Here is a 17,839-nt window from a genome sequence, read left to right on the forward strand (position 1 = left end):
CTAGGGGAAGAGACAGACCAGTATATTGTGACTAATCCAGCACAATAGAATCCCTGGGCAAATGAGCTCAGATATAGAACAAGTCTATAAAAATGTTGTAGCGTATCACAGATGTAAGCTCTAGGGGGCCCCATCAAAGAGGGTGACGAGCAAGAATGGGGATAATCAGGGGAGGCTTGCTGGAAAAGTCTTGTGGACCATCCTAGGTGAAGCTCTATCTTACTGGCTTGACGGTAAATGAAATGTTTACAGTGGACCAGAGGTTGCCAGCTGGTAGCCTGTAGAGATTTGTGTTTTGATAGTGCTAATGTATATTTTTTTAATCAGTTAGTTGCCAACATTTGGAGAAGGCAGTGGCAACCCACTCCAGTCCTCTTGCCTGGAAAATCCCATGGACGGAGGAGCCTGGTAGTCTGCAGTCCATGGTGTCACTAGGAGTCGGACACGACTGAGCAAGTTCACTTTCACTTTTTACTTTCATGCATTGGAAAAGGAAATGGCCACCCACTTCAGTATTCTTGCCTGGAGAATCCCAGGGATGAGGGAGCCTGGTTGGCTGCCGTCTCTGGGGTCGCACAGAGTTGGACATGACTGAAGCAACTTAGCAGCAGCAGCAGCAGCAGCAGCAGCCAACATTTAAAAACCAGGAGGTTTCAGCCAGAGGTCTGGAGTCTATTCTCTGGCAAAATGAGCATGTCTGCACAGCAGTGGTCAGCTAAGCAAAGTGGTGTGCCTCTTTGCCTGGGATGTGGCACTCTGGTCCTTCGAAGCCTCGCTTGTCCACTCCACTTATTTAAAAACCACCTGCCAGCCCTGGTAGCCATTTCAGTTTGCAACCCTAGAAACAGAGCAATTGCTTTCTATGATCCACTGAGCTCAGTGTGTCCAAATAATTGCAGCTGACTCTCAGATATTTTCTCCTGATAATTTAGCCCCAGGGCTTGCCTGTTGCTGTCACCGTGGAGTCGGCCGCTCACCATTGCTGTCCATTCTTTACCTTCATAGATTTCTGCAATCATCCTCCATCCCAACTACGACCCCATCCTGCTGGATACGGACATTGCCATCCTGAAGCTCCTGGACAAGGCTCGCATCAGCACCCGCGTCCAGCCCATCTGCCTGGCGGCCCCTCGGGATCTCAGCACCTCCTTCCAGGAGTCCAGCATCACCGTGGCCGGCTGGAATGTCCTGGCGGATGCCAGCAGCCCAGGCTACAAGGATGACACGCTGCGCTCAGGGGTGGTGAGGGTGGCGGACTCGCTGCTGTGTGAGGAGCAGCACGAGGCGCAGGGGATCCCGGTGAGCGTCACGGACAGCATGTTCTGTGCTGGCCTGGACCCCACGGCCCCTTCCGACATCTGCACAGCTGAGACGGGGGGCATCGCAGCTGTGTCCTTCCCGGGCCGGGCATCCCCGGAGCCCCGCTGGCACCTGGTGGGGCTGGTCAGCTGGAGCTATGACAAGACGTGCAGCCACAGCCTCTCCACGGCCTTCACCAAAGTGCTGCCTTTTAAAGACTGGATCGAGAGAAACATGAAGTGAGCCACAGGCCCAGGGAGGAGTGTTTCTGTGCAGCCGTCCGTGTGTGTCAGCCGGGGCGGTACAGACCCAGAGTGGGATTCTGCCTGTGAATTTCGCTGTGCCCCTGGGCTTCTGATTTCAAAATCAGTGGAGGGCGAGTCGAGCTTACTTTCTGGTAGGCCATTGCCTCCCTGACTGCTGGGGTCCTCTGGAAGATTCCCACGCTGCTTATAAGAACTCAGTTTCTTCCAAAGAGACTATGTGAGTGGCAAAGAAATTCACCCCATTCTACCAACCCAGTGGCCTTCCCCGCCCACCTTTTGGGGATGAACCAGATGCCAAGGGTCAGCTCCGGTCGAGAGAAGGTCGAGACCGGATTCATCAGGTCTCTTCCAAGGCTCCAACCAGGCCGATTTCCAAAGAGCCACCGGCAGGCCGGCCCCAGACAGCAAGCCTGGCTGTGGCATTGGCTGTATCACAGAGTGGTCCTTTTCCTTCCCAGTCGCCTGTACATACTTTAATAAAACCAGGGTTGGCTTCTGACCCACGGAACACGTGTCCTATGGCTCTGATTCCTGCCTGCAGCCTTTTTGAGCTACATGTGTTGGGACTGGTGGCTGGGGGCAGCCTTTTAATAGATCATCATTCCCAAATAATGCATATAGCAAAGCCAGTGCCATCTTTTCAATGCCAGCGCTTGCAGTTGGCTGTTCATAGGGAAGGAGGGAAAGGGAATGGGCACCATCAGATAAGGCACAAGCAGAGGAAAATACCAGGGACTTGACAATTTCTAGTGTCCCCTCTGGTTCTCAGGTTCTGCATTCAAGCACAACACCCTGCTTTGAATCTCCAGAAATCTCTAGGACGTATTTTCATAGCATCTGAATTGGAATCACCTATTTATTCACACTTGATTGAGATATGCCAAGAACCCGCTACTTCATTCTTCTCTATAACTTACACAACTTTCCTTTCAAGCCCCACGCCTGACTCCCACTGCATAGCAGAGGAAGAAAAAACCGAATCCAATCTGGTCCCTGAAGGGGTCTTTTCAGGAACATTCTCTTTTGGGGATGACTTGCTCTTTTATCCTTTCTCCCCAGCTTTCACCAGATTCCTCCTGTCCCAGATGGTACCATGGAGGCATAAGTGACTTTGAGCCCTGGGACACCAGAGGACTCCTGAGTTTCTGCAGGCTCTTGGCTGTGTGTGGTCTCACTTTCTCATTCCTGGGTGTTTGGGGGATTGCTCAGGTCTGTAACGAGTGTAACTTGTGCGGAGTTCTCTCTGCTTCCCTAGGACTCTGCGGTCCTCCCCACTCACTTGGCTGCTCTTTGGGTCTGGCTTGCGCTGATACTGCTGAGATCCAGGGGGACTCTGTCTTGACACTGGTTTGTTGGGGTTACTCAGCCTCCTGGTTACAGTGGCAGCCTTCTTGGGAGGCTCCCCAGCCGGCCTTTCAGTGATCTCCTCTTCCTCCCCTGAAGGCTTGTGGAACATCTTGGTCTTTTCCCTACCTTCTGAGGCCTGAAAGCCCAAGGTTGGTGCAGGACACCTGGGGGACAGTCCCATCCTACAGACCCCAACAGAAACTCTTCCCTCCCTTATCAGAGAGAACTTCGACCCCAAGGACTTTAGCCCCAAGGCAGGATGCCAAATCTGTCCCCCAACCTGCATCCCCATCTCTGGGTCTTTGCATCATTCCCTGAGCCAGCAGAGAATTTCTGGTACTTTCTCTCTTGGTTAGGCTTTCTTGAGGCTTTCCGTAAGTCAGGCTCCCCACCCCCTGCCTTTCAGTCACTCCTCGCGGCTTAATCTGAGAACAATGTGTTGGTTATCAACTTCTGAGGAACAGCCATCCAATACGTAGTAGGTGAAGCTGGACTGTTGGACTTGACAAATATTTATCAGGCTGCTCAAAAGGCTTTTTCCTTGCTGTTTTTAAGCCTAGAAAGTTTGGATCTCAAGAGGTGTAATGGTAGTCGGATCAAAAAGATCTAAATTCCTGTCTTTCTACTTATTTTGAGTGATCTTGGGCAAGTCACCTAACGTCACCTGTGTCAATTCGTTATTTATTAGGTTGGCATGCGGAAGCCTGTCTTTTGCGGTAGCTGTGATGGTTCAGTGAGCTACTGTGTAAAACAGTGAATATAGTACCTGACACACAGCTCAGTGTCTCTAGCCCCTGGCAGGGGCAGGACTGTCCAGCTGTGCACAGCTCCGTAAAGCCTTCATATCTACCACTTCTCACCTGGGCGTCCATGCTTACACCTTCCGTTCTTCCACGCTGGTCTGACTCCTCCCCTGCCTTATCACATTCCCTAGTTTCCTGACACTCTTTTTACTCTTTAGTGTCATTTTCTATCTTTGCCTCACCGCTCAGCTTTGGTTCTCATTACATCATCTCTGCTGTGACTGTGTTTCCTTTAGCAGCTAAGTCTGGCCCCCAGGCCGGGTGACACCGCCTGTGGCTGCTTAGTTACTATCCTCAGGGCCGCTTGCCACTCTCCCTAGATCTCCCTGCCCCAGTACTGCTTTCACGACGAGCACTCAACCACGCTAATCAGGACGAGGGAGTCAGATACAAGCCTCTCCCTGGGCCATACCTGGCACTGGAGAAATCTCATCCATCTTTCTTTGTCACATGGTCCTTACATCCTAGGGATAGAATGCCAAGGATGAGGGATCTCATCTTAGCTGGAAATCTGGAGTGCATATCAGTCAGGGATTTTTCAGAACTTATAAGGTCCATGTAGTATAAGGGATTACGGTGACCACAGACAATTATGGGCACTGGTGGCAAAGTCTCCTTGAGGCTGTGGCCTTTGCATCCAGTGTTGGACCTGAATTCAAGTGGCCAGCAGTTGTGAAGGAAAGTTGGATGTGAAATTGGAAGAGCAAGAATGAGCTGGAACCCAAAAAAACATCGAAAGTCATGTCTGTCTCTGCTGTCCCCAACCTCCATGATTTGAGTGACCTGCATCCCCACACACCTGGTCCAGGAGACTCGGAGAAGCTGGAAGAGGATTTCCAGCAGGTATGGGAGGGCCTGCGGGCCAGGGTGCTGTTCCACCCAGGAAAGGTGAACGAGCCAACCAGTGACATTGTGTATGAACTGCCAAGGTGCCCGATGCTCTTACCAGCTTCCGGAGAGTGGAGATGGCTGTAGCTTTACTCTCCTTTTCAAATTTCATGTTAAGCTTCTCTGGCGCTCACTCTAACCTGAAGCCATACAGGGAAGGGGACTCTGCAAACGTAGTTGCAGCCCCCTCTAAGTTGACAAGGAACAAAAGTCATCACAAATCATTGCATGAAATATTAACGTGGTTGTCGACAGGGGATGCCTTTGTGGAGAGCTGGTGAAGGCTTCTGTTTCATCCAGATTAGTTTGGCTCTAATTTCTTTTGTAGCAGTTTTTTGTTTTGTTTTGTTTTAGACACATGCAACCCCCAATATCTGACATTCTATCAGTGAAGCCTTGGTGTCTAGGAGCTGACCTGGCACTCACTTCAAAGCTATGGTGTTCTCCTGCTGAAGATCAGTTATTTCACAGCATGCTGGTATCAGTCAAGAGCCTTCTGTGACTGTGATGGATCAAGGCAGACACAAGGCTGCTTTATATCTTGTCAGTGAAGAGGCGAAAGCAAGGTCATTATACAAACTAAAAAATACGAATGATCCTCCTCTCCTGGTTGAGAGCAGTGACTGTCTTTACTTCTATACCAATTACAGTGTTAGCCTCTATTTTTCCTTTCTCTTAGATAAGATTTATAAAGATAACCAATTATAGAATTACCTCGATATAACTGATAGCATCCAATCCACAACAAAGCCCCAGTTCCCTGGGACTTGCTCAAAATCACCTAATAAAAGCCTGAATCCTAGAATAAGTTTTCTAAAACTCTCTTATTTTTTTATTAAATTTTATTATTGTTCTGGGTCTTCACTGTAGCTCGGGAGCTTTCTCTAGCTGTCATGCGACATGTGGGATCTTAGTTTCCTGACCAGGAGTGGAACCCAGGTCCCCTGCACTGGGAGGTGGATTCTTAACCGGATTCTTAGCCATTGGGCCACCAGGGAATTCCCTCTGATACTCGCTTGATGATGCACATTCTCTTTCATTTCGAAGAGCAATAAATCCATCTTGTTCAACTAGGATTGGCCAGGTTTAACGTCAAGTGGACTTTCAAGAATTACTGAGTGGTCACCCACCCTGCTTTATTTTATTTAAACTCCAGTGGGAATTGAGAGGAAGGGTCGATCCAAATAAGCAATGTTTTTATTCACAGGGTAGTTAGAACTTCAAATTGAGTCTTGAGTGTAGGTGGAAAGGAAGTGTAGGATATTGTAAGTACAGAAAATGCTTGGAAAGTATGTAGGATTAAACATGGAGGGGGGCTGGCTTAGAGAAGAGCCAATTCTCTTTTTTAAATTAATTAATTTAGTTTTGGCTATAGTTCAGCTCAGTTCAGTCCCTCAGTCGTGTCCGACTCTTTGTGACCCCATGAATCGCAACACGCCAGGCCTCCCCGTCCATCACCAACTCCCAGAGTTCACTCAGACTCACATCCATCGAGTCTGTGATCCCATCCAGCCATCTCATCCTTGGTCGTCCCCTTCTCCTGCCTCCAATCCCTCCCAGCATCAGAGTCTTTTCCAATGAGTCAACTCTTCGCATGAGGTGGCCAAAGTACTGGAGTTTCAGCTTCAGCATCATTCCCTCCAAAGGAATCCCAGGGCTGATCTCCTTCAGAATGGACTGGTTGGATCTCCTTGCAGTCCAAGGGACTCTCAAGAGTCTTCTCCAACACCACAGTTCAAAAGCATAAGCTCTTCAGCGCTCAGCTTTGGCTACACTGGGTCTTCATTGCTGTGCATGGGCTTTTCTCTGGCTGCAGTGAGCTGAGGCTGCTCTTCATTTTGGTGCCTGGGCTTCTCATTGTGGTGGCTTCTCTCGCTGCAGAGCATGGGCTCTAGGCGTCTGGGCATCAATAGTTGCAGCGCACGGCTCAGTATTACAGTTGCAGCTTGCAGGTTTCAGAGAGCAGGCTCAGCAGTTGTGACGCACGGGCTTAGTTGCTCCGTGGCATGTAGAATCTTCCAGGACCTGGGGTCGAACCCATGTGCGGGTTCTTATCCACTGTGCCACCAGGGAAGTTTGGGAAGAGCCAATTCTTTCCTATCATGAATCCTTTATTACAGTGACAGGCCAGGTTGGCCAGCCAGCGCCTTAATAACAAGGATCAGTTGGTGGTAGCTCTCAAAAGCTAGGATCTAGAATTTGGCTTCTTATTGCCCATTTGCAAACATTCAAGCCCATGTTGATGTCTCCAGGAGAGTGAAAGGAAAGAAGTGGAATTCTAGAAAGACCCATCAGGCTAGCTGTGCAATGGTTAAAAGACCCAGCCTGAGTTTAAATCCCAGCTCTGTCACTGACATGCTGTGACCCTGAGCATGACATTCAATCTCGGTCCTACTGTTGTTCTATCCACAAATGGGAGTGAAACGATGTGGGGATTCAGGGAGTTAATGTGTCTGTGACTGAAGTATGTAGAACAGCATCTGCCCTGTGCTTCGTCTCTCAGTCGTGTCCAACTCTTTGTGACCCCATGGACTGCAGCCTGCCAGGAACCTCTGTCCATGGGGGTTCTCCAGGCAAGATGACATCTGACGTATTGCACTCTGTAGATACTGGCCACTGTTATGATGGTTGTTGTTTCATTGCTGTCCTTCTAAGAGGAGACTGGAGATGGAGAAACCAGTTATGAGTGACCTTATGAGGGCTGGAGAGAGGAGGAGAGGATTTAGAATGCTGTTGAGGTACAAGCATGTGGAAAGAAGTTTGGCAATCTGTGGAATGAGGTTGAAAATGGGAAAGGGTGGGCAGAAATAAATGAGGTTTCAGGTTAAAAGAACCAACAGGGTTGAGAGCAAGAAGCAGTGGGACTAGAGACTTCCCTGGTGGCCTAGCGTCTAAGACTCCATGCTCCCAGTGCAGGGGGCCCAGGTTTCATCCCTGGTCAGGAAACTAGATCCCAGATGCCCACAACTAAAGATCCTGTGTGCAACAGCAAAAAACAAACAAACAAAAAGCAATAGGACTGTGTAAGTGGGAGTAGTCGGGATAAATTTCTAAGAAAGAGTGTCAGAGCTTGCACCAGTTTTTTACGCATTTCCCTGTCTGCATGTGTGTGTATGTATATGTGTTTGGTGGGAGTTCAGGGGCATACAGGGTGGACTTAATAAAAAGGATCAGGTACAGCTGGACAAGTAGAAATTTGCAGCCCTCTCAATGAGTCCTCACCAGCATAATACTTGTTGTTCTTTGGAGTTATGGCTGTGGAGTTTGAATATTAATCTTTACAGTTCTTTGGGATTTTCATGCCTTCAAATTCATCATCTACTCATAACTTACTAGGGCTTCCACATTTGCCTCCTCTATTGGAAAATTAGTCGATAAAATCTCTTCCATCATGAATTCAATCAGAGATTGTGAGTTCATTGATTTTTCTACCTATCATTTATCCATCCAGAAAAATTGAGTGTTAAGGATTGAAGTACTAAAGATGGACAACATAGGCTTGGTGCTTGCCCTTAATCGGAGAGTCCCAGAAATACATGAATAATCAGAAATCATCATGAATACTGGGAAGAAAATACAGGGTATTGTAAAATTGTAGAACAAATGTCGCTGATTTAACCTGGATGGGCCATGATAAAAGGTTTGCCTCCCTGAGGATGTGATGACTGATCTGGGAAGAAGTTGACTATTGGATGGAGGGTGGGGAGAGGGGAAGAACATTCCAGGCAGAGATGAGCGTGTACAGAGATGCTGAGAGAAGGGCTTTTGGCATATATAGAGAACTTCCAGGGAACCAGTAAAGCTTCAGAGGAAAGCAAGGGGAAGGGAGAGGTGTGCCAGGAGGCTGGAAATGCAGTTTTGGTGTGTATGGCCACCCCGGGAGCTGGGAGCACCACACTCTATATGTCAAACTCGAACTCCGAGAATGTGCACTAGGAACTATTAGTGAGGCCATCAACTCATCATCTATAGCCTTTGGCTTTTACCTTGTGTTTTTCTGTTATCCTTCTAACCTGGTTATGAATGAAGACCTTGAGTCTCCCAGCAATGGCACAATTGCATCATGTTCTAAAAAAGATCTTAAATGAGGATGAGGTGAGTTAAAAAAAGACCGAAAGTCAATGCAAGAAGCAAAGAAGTGAGACACTTATAGCTTCATTCCTGCCTTATTTTTTTCTCTTGCTTTAGTATCCTGTGAAAATGTTGAGTGAAATACTTTTTGGATCCCTAGGGCTTGGGGAAGTTTATCTTTTTAGGGCTGTTGGAAAGACGAGAACACTTTGGAGTGATTTGGTAGCCATTTGTGGTCTCTTTTTGCTTTTCTTGGCAGGAGGACCTGCTTTCCCTGGCAGGGCTCTGCCGGATGTGCTGTTGAGGCCCAGCATTTTAAGAAGACTGTCTCAATGGCTGAGGTTTTTAGGGATCACTTCACGTTTGTATTCCAGTTCACCAAGTGTTTATCCAGAGGCTTGTGGACCAGGCACGATGGAGAGTTTTGTCAACAAAGAAAAAAAAAAAGTCAATAGATAAAACTAGGGAATAGCTTTCTTGGGTGACAAATAATATTAGAGAATGAATTCTCAGAGGAAACAAAAATCAGTGTTATGTTTCTGAACTTATGGTTTCTAGGAAAAGATAACTCCAAACAAAAGAGAAAGAAAGAATGTTATTAATCTTTGTTTTGAAAGGGGAACAGGATGTTACAAATAAAACAGTATGTGGGTGCTAATAAATAAAACCTCCAAGTGAATTGGGACTCTCCTAATTTGCTGTTATTCCCCAAAAGCATAGTTTAGCCTCTGATTTTAAAAATGTCGCTGAATCTATAACCTCAACTTAGACATCAATTACCTGGTTGCTGTCTCTCTCTCTTGATAAAGAAAATAACTTTATGAAAAAAATATTTTGGGATTTGGTAACAAAGCCCCCCTCAGAATTACCAAGTTATTTCATAAAAAAAAAGGGAATACAGAAAATAGAACCATAATCACATCACTGGATTTCTGGAGTCACAGAAGCCTAGCTTGGGTCCTTGGTTCGATCCTTTAGCCAAACCATTTAGCATTTAACCCCAGTAAGCTGTGTCAAGCAACAAAATCCTCTCCCGAAGGTTAAAAAAACCCTCTCTCCATCATTTTGCCCATCATAAAGATGTCACGGCTGAATGCCATCCTAGCAGAACAAAGAGAAGTGAGAGATGTATAAGTGGCATTCTTTGCCATGATTAGAAGAAATGGGGCGGGGGAGATAGAAATGAAAATACCAGCAATAACTCTCAAGACGTGTTTCTACTTTACACTGGGATCAAGCTACTAAAAAAGAGACAGTTACTCTAATTCAAAATTGTGTGGTTTTTATGGTGGACATAAAGAATTTGCACCAACCCTGACATTTTGCCTTAAGTTATCTCCTAGAAGAAGATGCTGACACATAGGAATGATGAACCAGGGACTCACAATTCATCTTTTCCCCCTGCGTCCTTTCGTCTTTCATCTGTGCTGAGTAAATGGAGTGAATTCACACTCCTTCTATTAGAATTCATCAGGCAATAAGCGTAGCTAACAAATGCTTCAGTCTTCCTGAGCCTTCTACTTAATGAGGTGGTTTCTGCCTGAAGAATGGATTATATTTAGAGCAAGTTCTCAGTCTGAATTGAGATTTCTCTGAAGTGACATCTCTTTTCTCATCAGCATAGAGAGTCAGGTAAAAATAGAACTCCCTTACTTCCTTTTGCTAATGCGTGTTAACAAGAAAAGAGTGAATGAACCTAACTTGTATCTTCCTGCTCTGAACACCTGTGGGAGGGGTAATTCTCTCTATCTTCTATTCAGTGACCACAGTGGACAAACAGCGCTATAGGCAGGCTCATCCGTAGCTGTGCTGTGCGGTTGGATCTGAAGCACTACCAGCATTATCACTTCAGAGTGACGACAGTGTGACGGGCAGGAGGCTGACATAAAGATGACAATAGCCATCACTGTGTGCCAGGAACTGTGCCATCACCTCCTCTGGTTCTCCTCCAAGCAGAGCGGGTGGGGTCATCACTAGTTCCATAGATGCCCAGAAGGTTAAGTGACTCACTCACGTTCAGTCAAAATGGAAAGGGGGGAGATGGATTGCATTTGAAACTCACGACTCCCAACATGATTGAAATGAGTGGTTCCCAGGTCAGTGTAATTCTGAAAGTGAAAGTTGCTCAGTCTTGTCTGACTCTTTGTGACCCCATGGACTATACAGTCCATGGAATTCTCCAGGCCAGAATACTAGAGTGGGTAGCCTTTCCCTTCTCCAGGGGATCTTCCCAACCCAGGGACCAAACCCAAGTCTCTTGCATTGAAGGTGGATTCTTTACCAGTTGAGCCACAAGAGAAGCCCAAGCATACTGGAGTGGGTAGCCTATCCCATCTCCAGCGGATCTTTCCAACCCAGGAATCGAACCAGGGTCTCCTGCATTGCAGGCAGATTCTTTACCAACTGAGCTATCAGGGAAGCCAATTCTGAAGGCCATGTTATAACTTCTAACGGAGGCCACCGTCACTTTCTTAAGACAATGAATGGCTGCTGCTGTGAAGATTTTCCTCCCACCAGTTATCACCCTAAACTCCCTTCTCTTTCCATAAGCTTTTTGTTTTCAAGTTAGTTTCAGGCTTCTCTAACGTCTCTCTTTGATGCTTTCAGCTTTGGAGCCAATGCTGTGCAAGAATATCACCTTTCTTCTAAAACAGAACATTGTACAAGGATTTTCATTCATGGTTTTCATTTATCCTAAAAATAGCTCACAGTTCTGAAAAATTAGCATACTCATTTTAATTGTCCCAATGAAAGGGCCTCCAACATCCTCTCTGTTTTATTTCTTTCTTAAAAACCTTACAGTGTCTATCTTGCAGTCTAAGTGATCGGACCAAAGTTTCAAAAGACAGATCCAGACATGCTGCTATTTCTCTGGGTCACTTTCTTCTGATAAACTCTGGACATTGAAACATTTCTCCTCTGTTGTCATCATGATGGGGAAATGGGCTTATTTAATGGCCTTTTATGGAAAAGCAGTGTAGGATTTTTTTCTTTCTTTTCTATATTAGAAGTCCCCCTCCCACCCTGTGCAGCATCAGAGATGTAATAACCAATCTCAGGCGATCCAAAGGAAAACCAAGACAGGGAATGAATTCCTTAGAAGAACAAATAAGAGAAGGCAAAGTCTTTATCCCTTCTTTGGTCCAACTAAGCTCCTAAAAGGACTGGAGAAGAACACTGAGAATTATAGGATTTAGGATTGGAACCTTTGAGGCCATCTGGTGATTTGTTCCATGGTATTAAACGTACCACCTTCTCATTTCTAGCAAATGGCCTGACTGGGTCCTCTCTGCTAGAAGATCCTCTGTGATAGAGAGGATGTTGCATGGGGGTGAACTACTCCAATAGTGATGTCATTATTATTACTATAGGTTGCATAGAAGAGAGATTAAAAGCAAGATTCTGCAGAAAGACTGCCTGTACTCAAACACCAGTTTTGCCCCCACCTCATCCATTGGTCCTGTAGGTTCATTCTCTGACTGTCTCCGTTCTGCACTGTTCCCTGGGAGGTTGAACTATAAGAACTGAACTATAACTACTGCATATGAATTATGACAATGTGCTCCCCTGCCCTCTGCTTCCAGCTATAGTCAACAGGGAGTCCCTGAAGGGGAGAAGAGAACAGGAGGGAAGTGGGGGTCAAGTTATTTATCGTCAGACCCCTTTCCAGCAGGTTGCCATGGCAACAAAGTCTCAGCCTGGGTCAGCTGGAACCGGTGTGCTCTTTGGGTTCAGGCTTAGGGTGGGTAATGATGCCCCACTATTACAGTCCATGGGCTCTGCCTTATGTCTTCGAGTTTCCCCACATCCTTCCCTTACCCTTCTAAATTGTCTCTTTATTAAACTTTGCACAATTTCCTTAATTTGAATATGCCAACTTTTTCTAGTTGAGACCTTGACTGACACAACCACTCACTATCTGTGTAATGTTAGTCAAATTCTATAACCGCTCTTGGATTCTGTTTTCTCCTTTGTAAATTGGGGGTAATAATAATAATATATGCTGTAGAAGGACATCTTAAGAATCAGATGAGATGATATATAAAGATACTTGGAACATGCAGTAAGAACTCAGTAAACGCTGCTGCTGCTGCTAAGTCGCTTAAGTCGTGTCCGACTCTGTGCGACCCCATAGATGGCAGCCCACCAGGCTCCGCCGTCCCTGGGATTCTCCAGGCAAGAACACTGGAGTGGGTTGCCATTTCCTTCTCCAATGCATGAAAGTGAAAAGTGAAAGTGAGGTCGCTCAGCCGTGTCCAACCCTCAGCAACCCCATGGACTGCAGCCTACCAGGCTCCTCCGTCCAGTAAACGCTAGAGTAAAGCTATTAATACAACTACCATGAAGTCTCAACCTGAACACTACCTTAATTCAACTATGGTAAGTTACTTCTCGTAGCTTGACTTAGGTTTTAAGTCAACAGTCAATACAGAAAAAAAGAAAAAAAAATTCCTCAGAGTCAAATTAGACTTGAACATCCCTCAAGATGGTGTAGTCAGTTTTTTGGTATTCAGTCCTGCAGAGTTGTTTTTATTCACGCCAAGTTTGATAACCTGTGGGTGAGACTTAAGAAAGGTGAATCTACATGCAAATATCAGAGCATCCCACCCCTTCTGCTTCTGCCATAACCATGGAATCCCTAGAGGAGATTGAGAGATGCTAGAAAATTCGAAAGTGTTCCTGCTGGCTTATAGGGTTGACCTCGTTCTGTTCTCACATCAGGGCTTTATCTACTTAATGTTGGCTGGGAGATTTGTAGTTTGCTGTGAAGACAGAAAGGAGTTAATGGGGTCACACTTTAGATGGTTTTAGGGGAGGCTAGATTTTTTAAGTGGGCTCAGTAGGAAATTAAATGGGGTGCATGCTGCTGCTCCCATATGTCTGAGATGACCCTTTGCTGATCATTCAGGGTGTGTCAGCCTCAGAGCTAAGCGTTTCCTCCATGTTAGTTATCCGGTTTAACCTCATAGCAACTATGAGATGGAACTATTATGTTCTCTGGTTTTCACATGAGAAAGCTGAACACCTAAGGTGCCCAGTCTAAGACTAAACAGTCTTACTGACGCCAGGGGCGGTATTTAATGTGTTTCTGCCTCACTTAGCTCTCAGTTTAGATCCAAGACTGAGGCAGAGAGAGCCTGGCTTACCCTCCAGTGTTCCACGTATGTGCAAACTGAGAATTAAACTCCATGTTTGATAGCTTTTCACGTTAGTTGTCCACAACAGTACACACGTGTTTGCCTGAATAGATTTTTACATGCCCTGTGTTTGATGAGAAGAGAGTCAGCCTGGTATCTTTCTTCCTCCCCCCATATCCCCAAAAGACTAAACACACTAACTTGCTTCAAATGCTCCTCAGGACCATATTTCTGGACCACTTTCCATCTTGTTGGACCGTCTCTAGTCCAGTGGTTCCTGATGCTGGCTGGAGTAGGATAAATCACCTGAGGAAGGTAAAGAGAAAAACCAAAAACTGAGTCAGGACCCTGCTCCAAATTTCTGGTAGGTGGCCTGAGCATTATCGTTTGTCAAAAGCTCTCCCAGTACATTTTAATCAGCAGTCAATATGGGAAAGCACTGCTCCAATTTGCTACTAAAAAATTGAAGAATTAGTGGGGATGTTGGCAGGGCCCTCTGGAGTGAGGAAAAAGAATCGGTTCCTTCTAGCTAATGATTATTATCCAGAATTATCTGCGGCATGTTCCACACGATTTAATAGGCCTCATCTCCAAGGGCAGCTGAATGCAAATGTCTCTCATTGTAGCATGAGATGTGAAGGTTCCCGAACAAAGCCGTTTGCAAGGAAGGTGCAAAGTGGAGCCACTTCTCCCATGGAATCTGGCCATGCTTATTGACTCACCAGAATTCTCTCTGATCCTGAATGCTGAGAATATAATTAAGACTGCTTTTGATTGGATGGTTTAAAATGTAAAATCAACACCATCCCCCTTTCTCTGTCCTTTTGCTTCCTCTGTGTTTCTGTGGCCTCAGCTGTGTTGCCCTTGGCAGTGAGAGCTGAGGAATGGTGTGGCTCAGTGCTCACCTGTGTGCAGGTACTGAGGGATTCAGACAGAGGAGTTCCTCCGTGCTGCTTGTAAAGGGGCTGCGGTGGTCCGCTGGGATCGCAAACTTCTAGAGAGATGCCGGCGGCTTTGTTCTCCAGCTGCCACCTCAGCAGAAAGGGCAGTAAAATCTCTAAATTATAAAGAGAGAATGAGACTGTACACATTCTGCACCTGACAACTTCACATACAAAGGCACACGTCCACTCTTGCCAGGACTCAAAAGGCAGAGCCAAACACCACACGGAGGCTCAGGAAGGTCGTTTTTCATCTACAAATGATTATAAATCACAACTAAATTTTTTAAAAAGAAGATTAGAGGTGCCATGAAGGGTCCTATGATAGATAAGATATAGGTCTGGTTAATCTAACCGGTGCTCACAGGAAAGAGAGAGAGAGGGAAGGGACGAGATGGGGGAAGGTTTGAATGAAGGAAGACGTTCGAATTCAGATTTGGAAAAGGGAGGTGAACAGAAACGTTTAAAAAGCTTCTATTTAGTTCTTTTCTCTTTTTCTTGTTATTTCTCCTATCTGCCTATGCACTCTTGGATATCGTGCTCAGAAAACTATCCTCCAAGGACGCTTAGATTAAACTGAACACTTTTTGAAGGTTTACTGGGTGCCAGAATCGTTCAAGAACTCTGCGCGTCTTTTACATTTCATTTAGATCTCAGCTCTGTGCGGTTGGGAATGGTACTTCTGTTTTGCAGAAGGAATGAGGAAGAGTTGAGGAATTTCCTCCCTAATTATTCCACTGGAAGGTGAAGAACTCAAGCTCTCAGATATCAGCGTCAGGGATTTAACCACGAAGCCGCCCTGCTGGGGCTCCAGCTCCCCTGGCACGGTCCCGGGGAGGAGCTCTCGAGTTTCCACGTGGCCAGCTGCATTCGGTCTTCGGGAAGGTGTAAGCACAACCACCGGGCTGGAGAGCGCCTCTGCCGAGGAATCAGGCCAGGCATGCGGCGACTGAGGACAGTACCCGCGTCCCAGACCCCGCCAGGAGAAACCTGGCAAGTTCCAAGGGGCAGGTTTGCACCGCGGACATCTCTCGGGCGCGTTGCCACTCTGTAAATCAAGAGAGTCTGTTTAATTCTCACCGCGGCCCTGCAAAGGGGGTTGTTTTGGCTCCATTTCTTAGAAGAGCAAAGTGAGGCGTGCCCTCCCCAGTGGCCGCTACGTCGGCAGGTGGTGGAGCAGTAGGTGTCTGCCTCTTCCCAGAGATAATAAAATCTGCACGGATTTTGCCATTATTATGCAAAGCCGGCGGGGAGGCTCGGACCCTCCCTTGACCGAGCCCATCTGTCTCCGCGCGCCGCCCCCGGGGCACAGAAGCCGACAGCGAGCGGAGCGGAGTGGGTGGAAACCCGTCCCCGCCACTTGCCTCACCATCTCTCCACTTCTTCACCACCAGCGCCCCCGAGGCCGACCTCCCTTGGCTCAAAAAAAAAAACAAAAAACAAAAAACAAAAAAAACTACCGCCTCCCCTGTACCCTCCCGCCGCCCCAGGGAGCTGCATTAATATTAATCCCGATGCATAATTGAAGGCCGGAGATTTATTCGGGCCGAGGCAAGGGAGGGTGCACAGCTGGGCTGTATTTCGGCCGCTTGGGTTTCGTGAGGCCTGGTACCCAGGACGTGGGAGGATGGGGTGGGTGTGCCGCCGGTGAGGATGAGCTTGGGAATGAAGTGAGCCCTAGCGGGTGTACCAAGGAGTGAGGCGGGGTGCCGGGGGCTGCCCCAGGGAGGCAAGGACGGAGGGGCATCCCAGGTCTCCGTGACGTGGCCTGCGCTGTGCCCAGCGAGGGGTGACCCGGGGCCACGCGGGCTTGAAGGGAAACAATAGCGACTCCTTAGATCCTGGGCTGCTGCCACCGGCAGCCGGGGCTTTCCCGGGAGACCAGCCGGGGTTCTTTTCTTATTTGGCTAATTTATGGCGAGAGGCTGGGGGCGGAGGGATGGCAGAGGAGGGACCGCGTCTAGAGACTGGGGGCGAGGGGGTGGCAGTTAAAGGAGTCTCCCCAGGCGGCGGCCCTGGTGATGTCAGCTCTCGACGAAAATAGAGAGGGATCGCCTGCAAATCCCCAGCTCCGGCGGGGCTAAACCTTGCAATCCCTCCCCGGCCGGCGCCGAGCCAGGGTGCAGGGGCCTCCACCGCCTCCCCTGGCGCGCGCACACACACCGCACACGCGCGCACGCACGCACCCACTCCCTTGCACACCCACCGCACACACTCGCCGCCCTCCCCCCTGCCACCGTCCTCCGAGCCCGCGCTCCGCCACGCGACGAGCCCCACAGCAAACACAGGTGGCCCCGGCTGCACGCCGTCCCGCGCCCCCTCCTGCAGCCCGGGGGCGGCGCTCTCTCGGGGAAGCCACCCTCTAAGCACCCGCACTCCCCCGCCCTCCATCCAGAGCACCCAGCCAAGCGACACCGAGGCCGGCGGAGGGAGCGCGGGACGCGCGCAGCGGAAAGCGGGGACGCGGCTTAGAGCCGGCTGGAGCCTCCTGCGCGCGTTGAGGCGCTAAAGGGCTTACCCAGGAGGGGGGTGGAAGGGCGGGGAGATTCTCCCCCCTTAAATACTGCGCTCGGCTGCACTCGTGCGCTCACCCCGGCACCCGCTCACTCCTCGCCTGCCGCTGCCGGATTGTGCCGAAGAGGAGGGGGCGTTACCCCAGGACATGGCATCCACGGAAGGGTGAGGGGGGCTTTGCTCGCTACCGGCAGGCAAGGGGTTGGGGCGAGGGGGCGGCGCGCGCGCGGAGTGGTGGTTCCCTATCCCGGATGAGAACAGAGAGACGCCGGCGCCGGGCCTCGGAGACCGTGACGGAGCGATGGCTGGGCTGGGGGTGGGATGGTGGAGAGGATATTGATTTTCTTTCGCGAAGCTTGCTGCTTAACCTTTTGAAGATGCGAGAGACAGAGGATTGTTTCATTTTAATTAAAAAAGGTTTCGGTGGAGGTGTGCGAAAGAGTGACGAAGAATCCTCTTGGGGTTACTTTTGAGATCTGCAAACAATGAGGGATTGGGCACAGTAAGAGCGGCAGACGCTGCCGAGGGAAGCAGCGCCTGGAGCTCGGCGCCGGCTGGAAGGTGGGGACCGG

The 17,839-nt window shown here is 48.4% G+C and overlaps 2 protein-coding genes and 1 long non-coding RNA gene across 3 annotated transcripts in view; 2 read left to right on the forward strand and 1 right to left on the reverse strand.

The window, feature by feature from the left end:
* Positions 1 to 2,076, forward strand: part of PAMR1 (peptidase domain containing associated with muscle regeneration 1) — an 82,294-nt gene extending 80,218 nt beyond the window's left edge. Inside the window, exon 11 of the mRNA XM_018059238.1 lies at positions 1,006 to 2,076. Coding sequence (XP_017914727.1) covers positions 1,006 to 1,542 — 537 coding nt within the window. The 3' untranslated portion in view covers positions 1,543 to 2,076. The remainder of the gene's footprint in view (positions 1 to 1,005) is intronic.
* LOC106502905 lies at positions 6,372 to 14,960 on the reverse strand. Its single transcript, XR_001296578.2, has 3 exons — positions 14,718 to 14,960; positions 14,014 to 14,118; positions 6,372 to 7,264 (listed from the first exon to the last, which is right to left on the reverse strand). It is a non-coding gene; the product is annotated as an uncharacterized LOC106502905 (long non-coding RNA).
* The window catches only part of SLC1A2 (solute carrier family 1 member 2), a 159,202-nt gene continuing 158,123 nt past the window's right edge, over positions 16,761 to 17,839 (forward strand). Inside the window, exon 1 of the mRNA XM_018059239.1 lies at positions 16,761 to 17,432. Coding sequence (XP_017914728.1) covers positions 17,416 to 17,432 — 17 coding nt within the window. The 5' untranslated portion in view covers positions 16,761 to 17,415. The remainder of the gene's footprint in view (positions 17,433 to 17,839) is intronic.

This window comes from Capra hircus, chromosome 15, assembly GCF_001704415.2.
Source record: "Capra hircus breed San Clemente chromosome 15, ASM170441v1, whole genome shotgun sequence".
NCBI classification, from domain to species: domain Eukaryota; kingdom Metazoa; phylum Chordata; class Mammalia; order Artiodactyla; family Bovidae; genus Capra; species Capra hircus.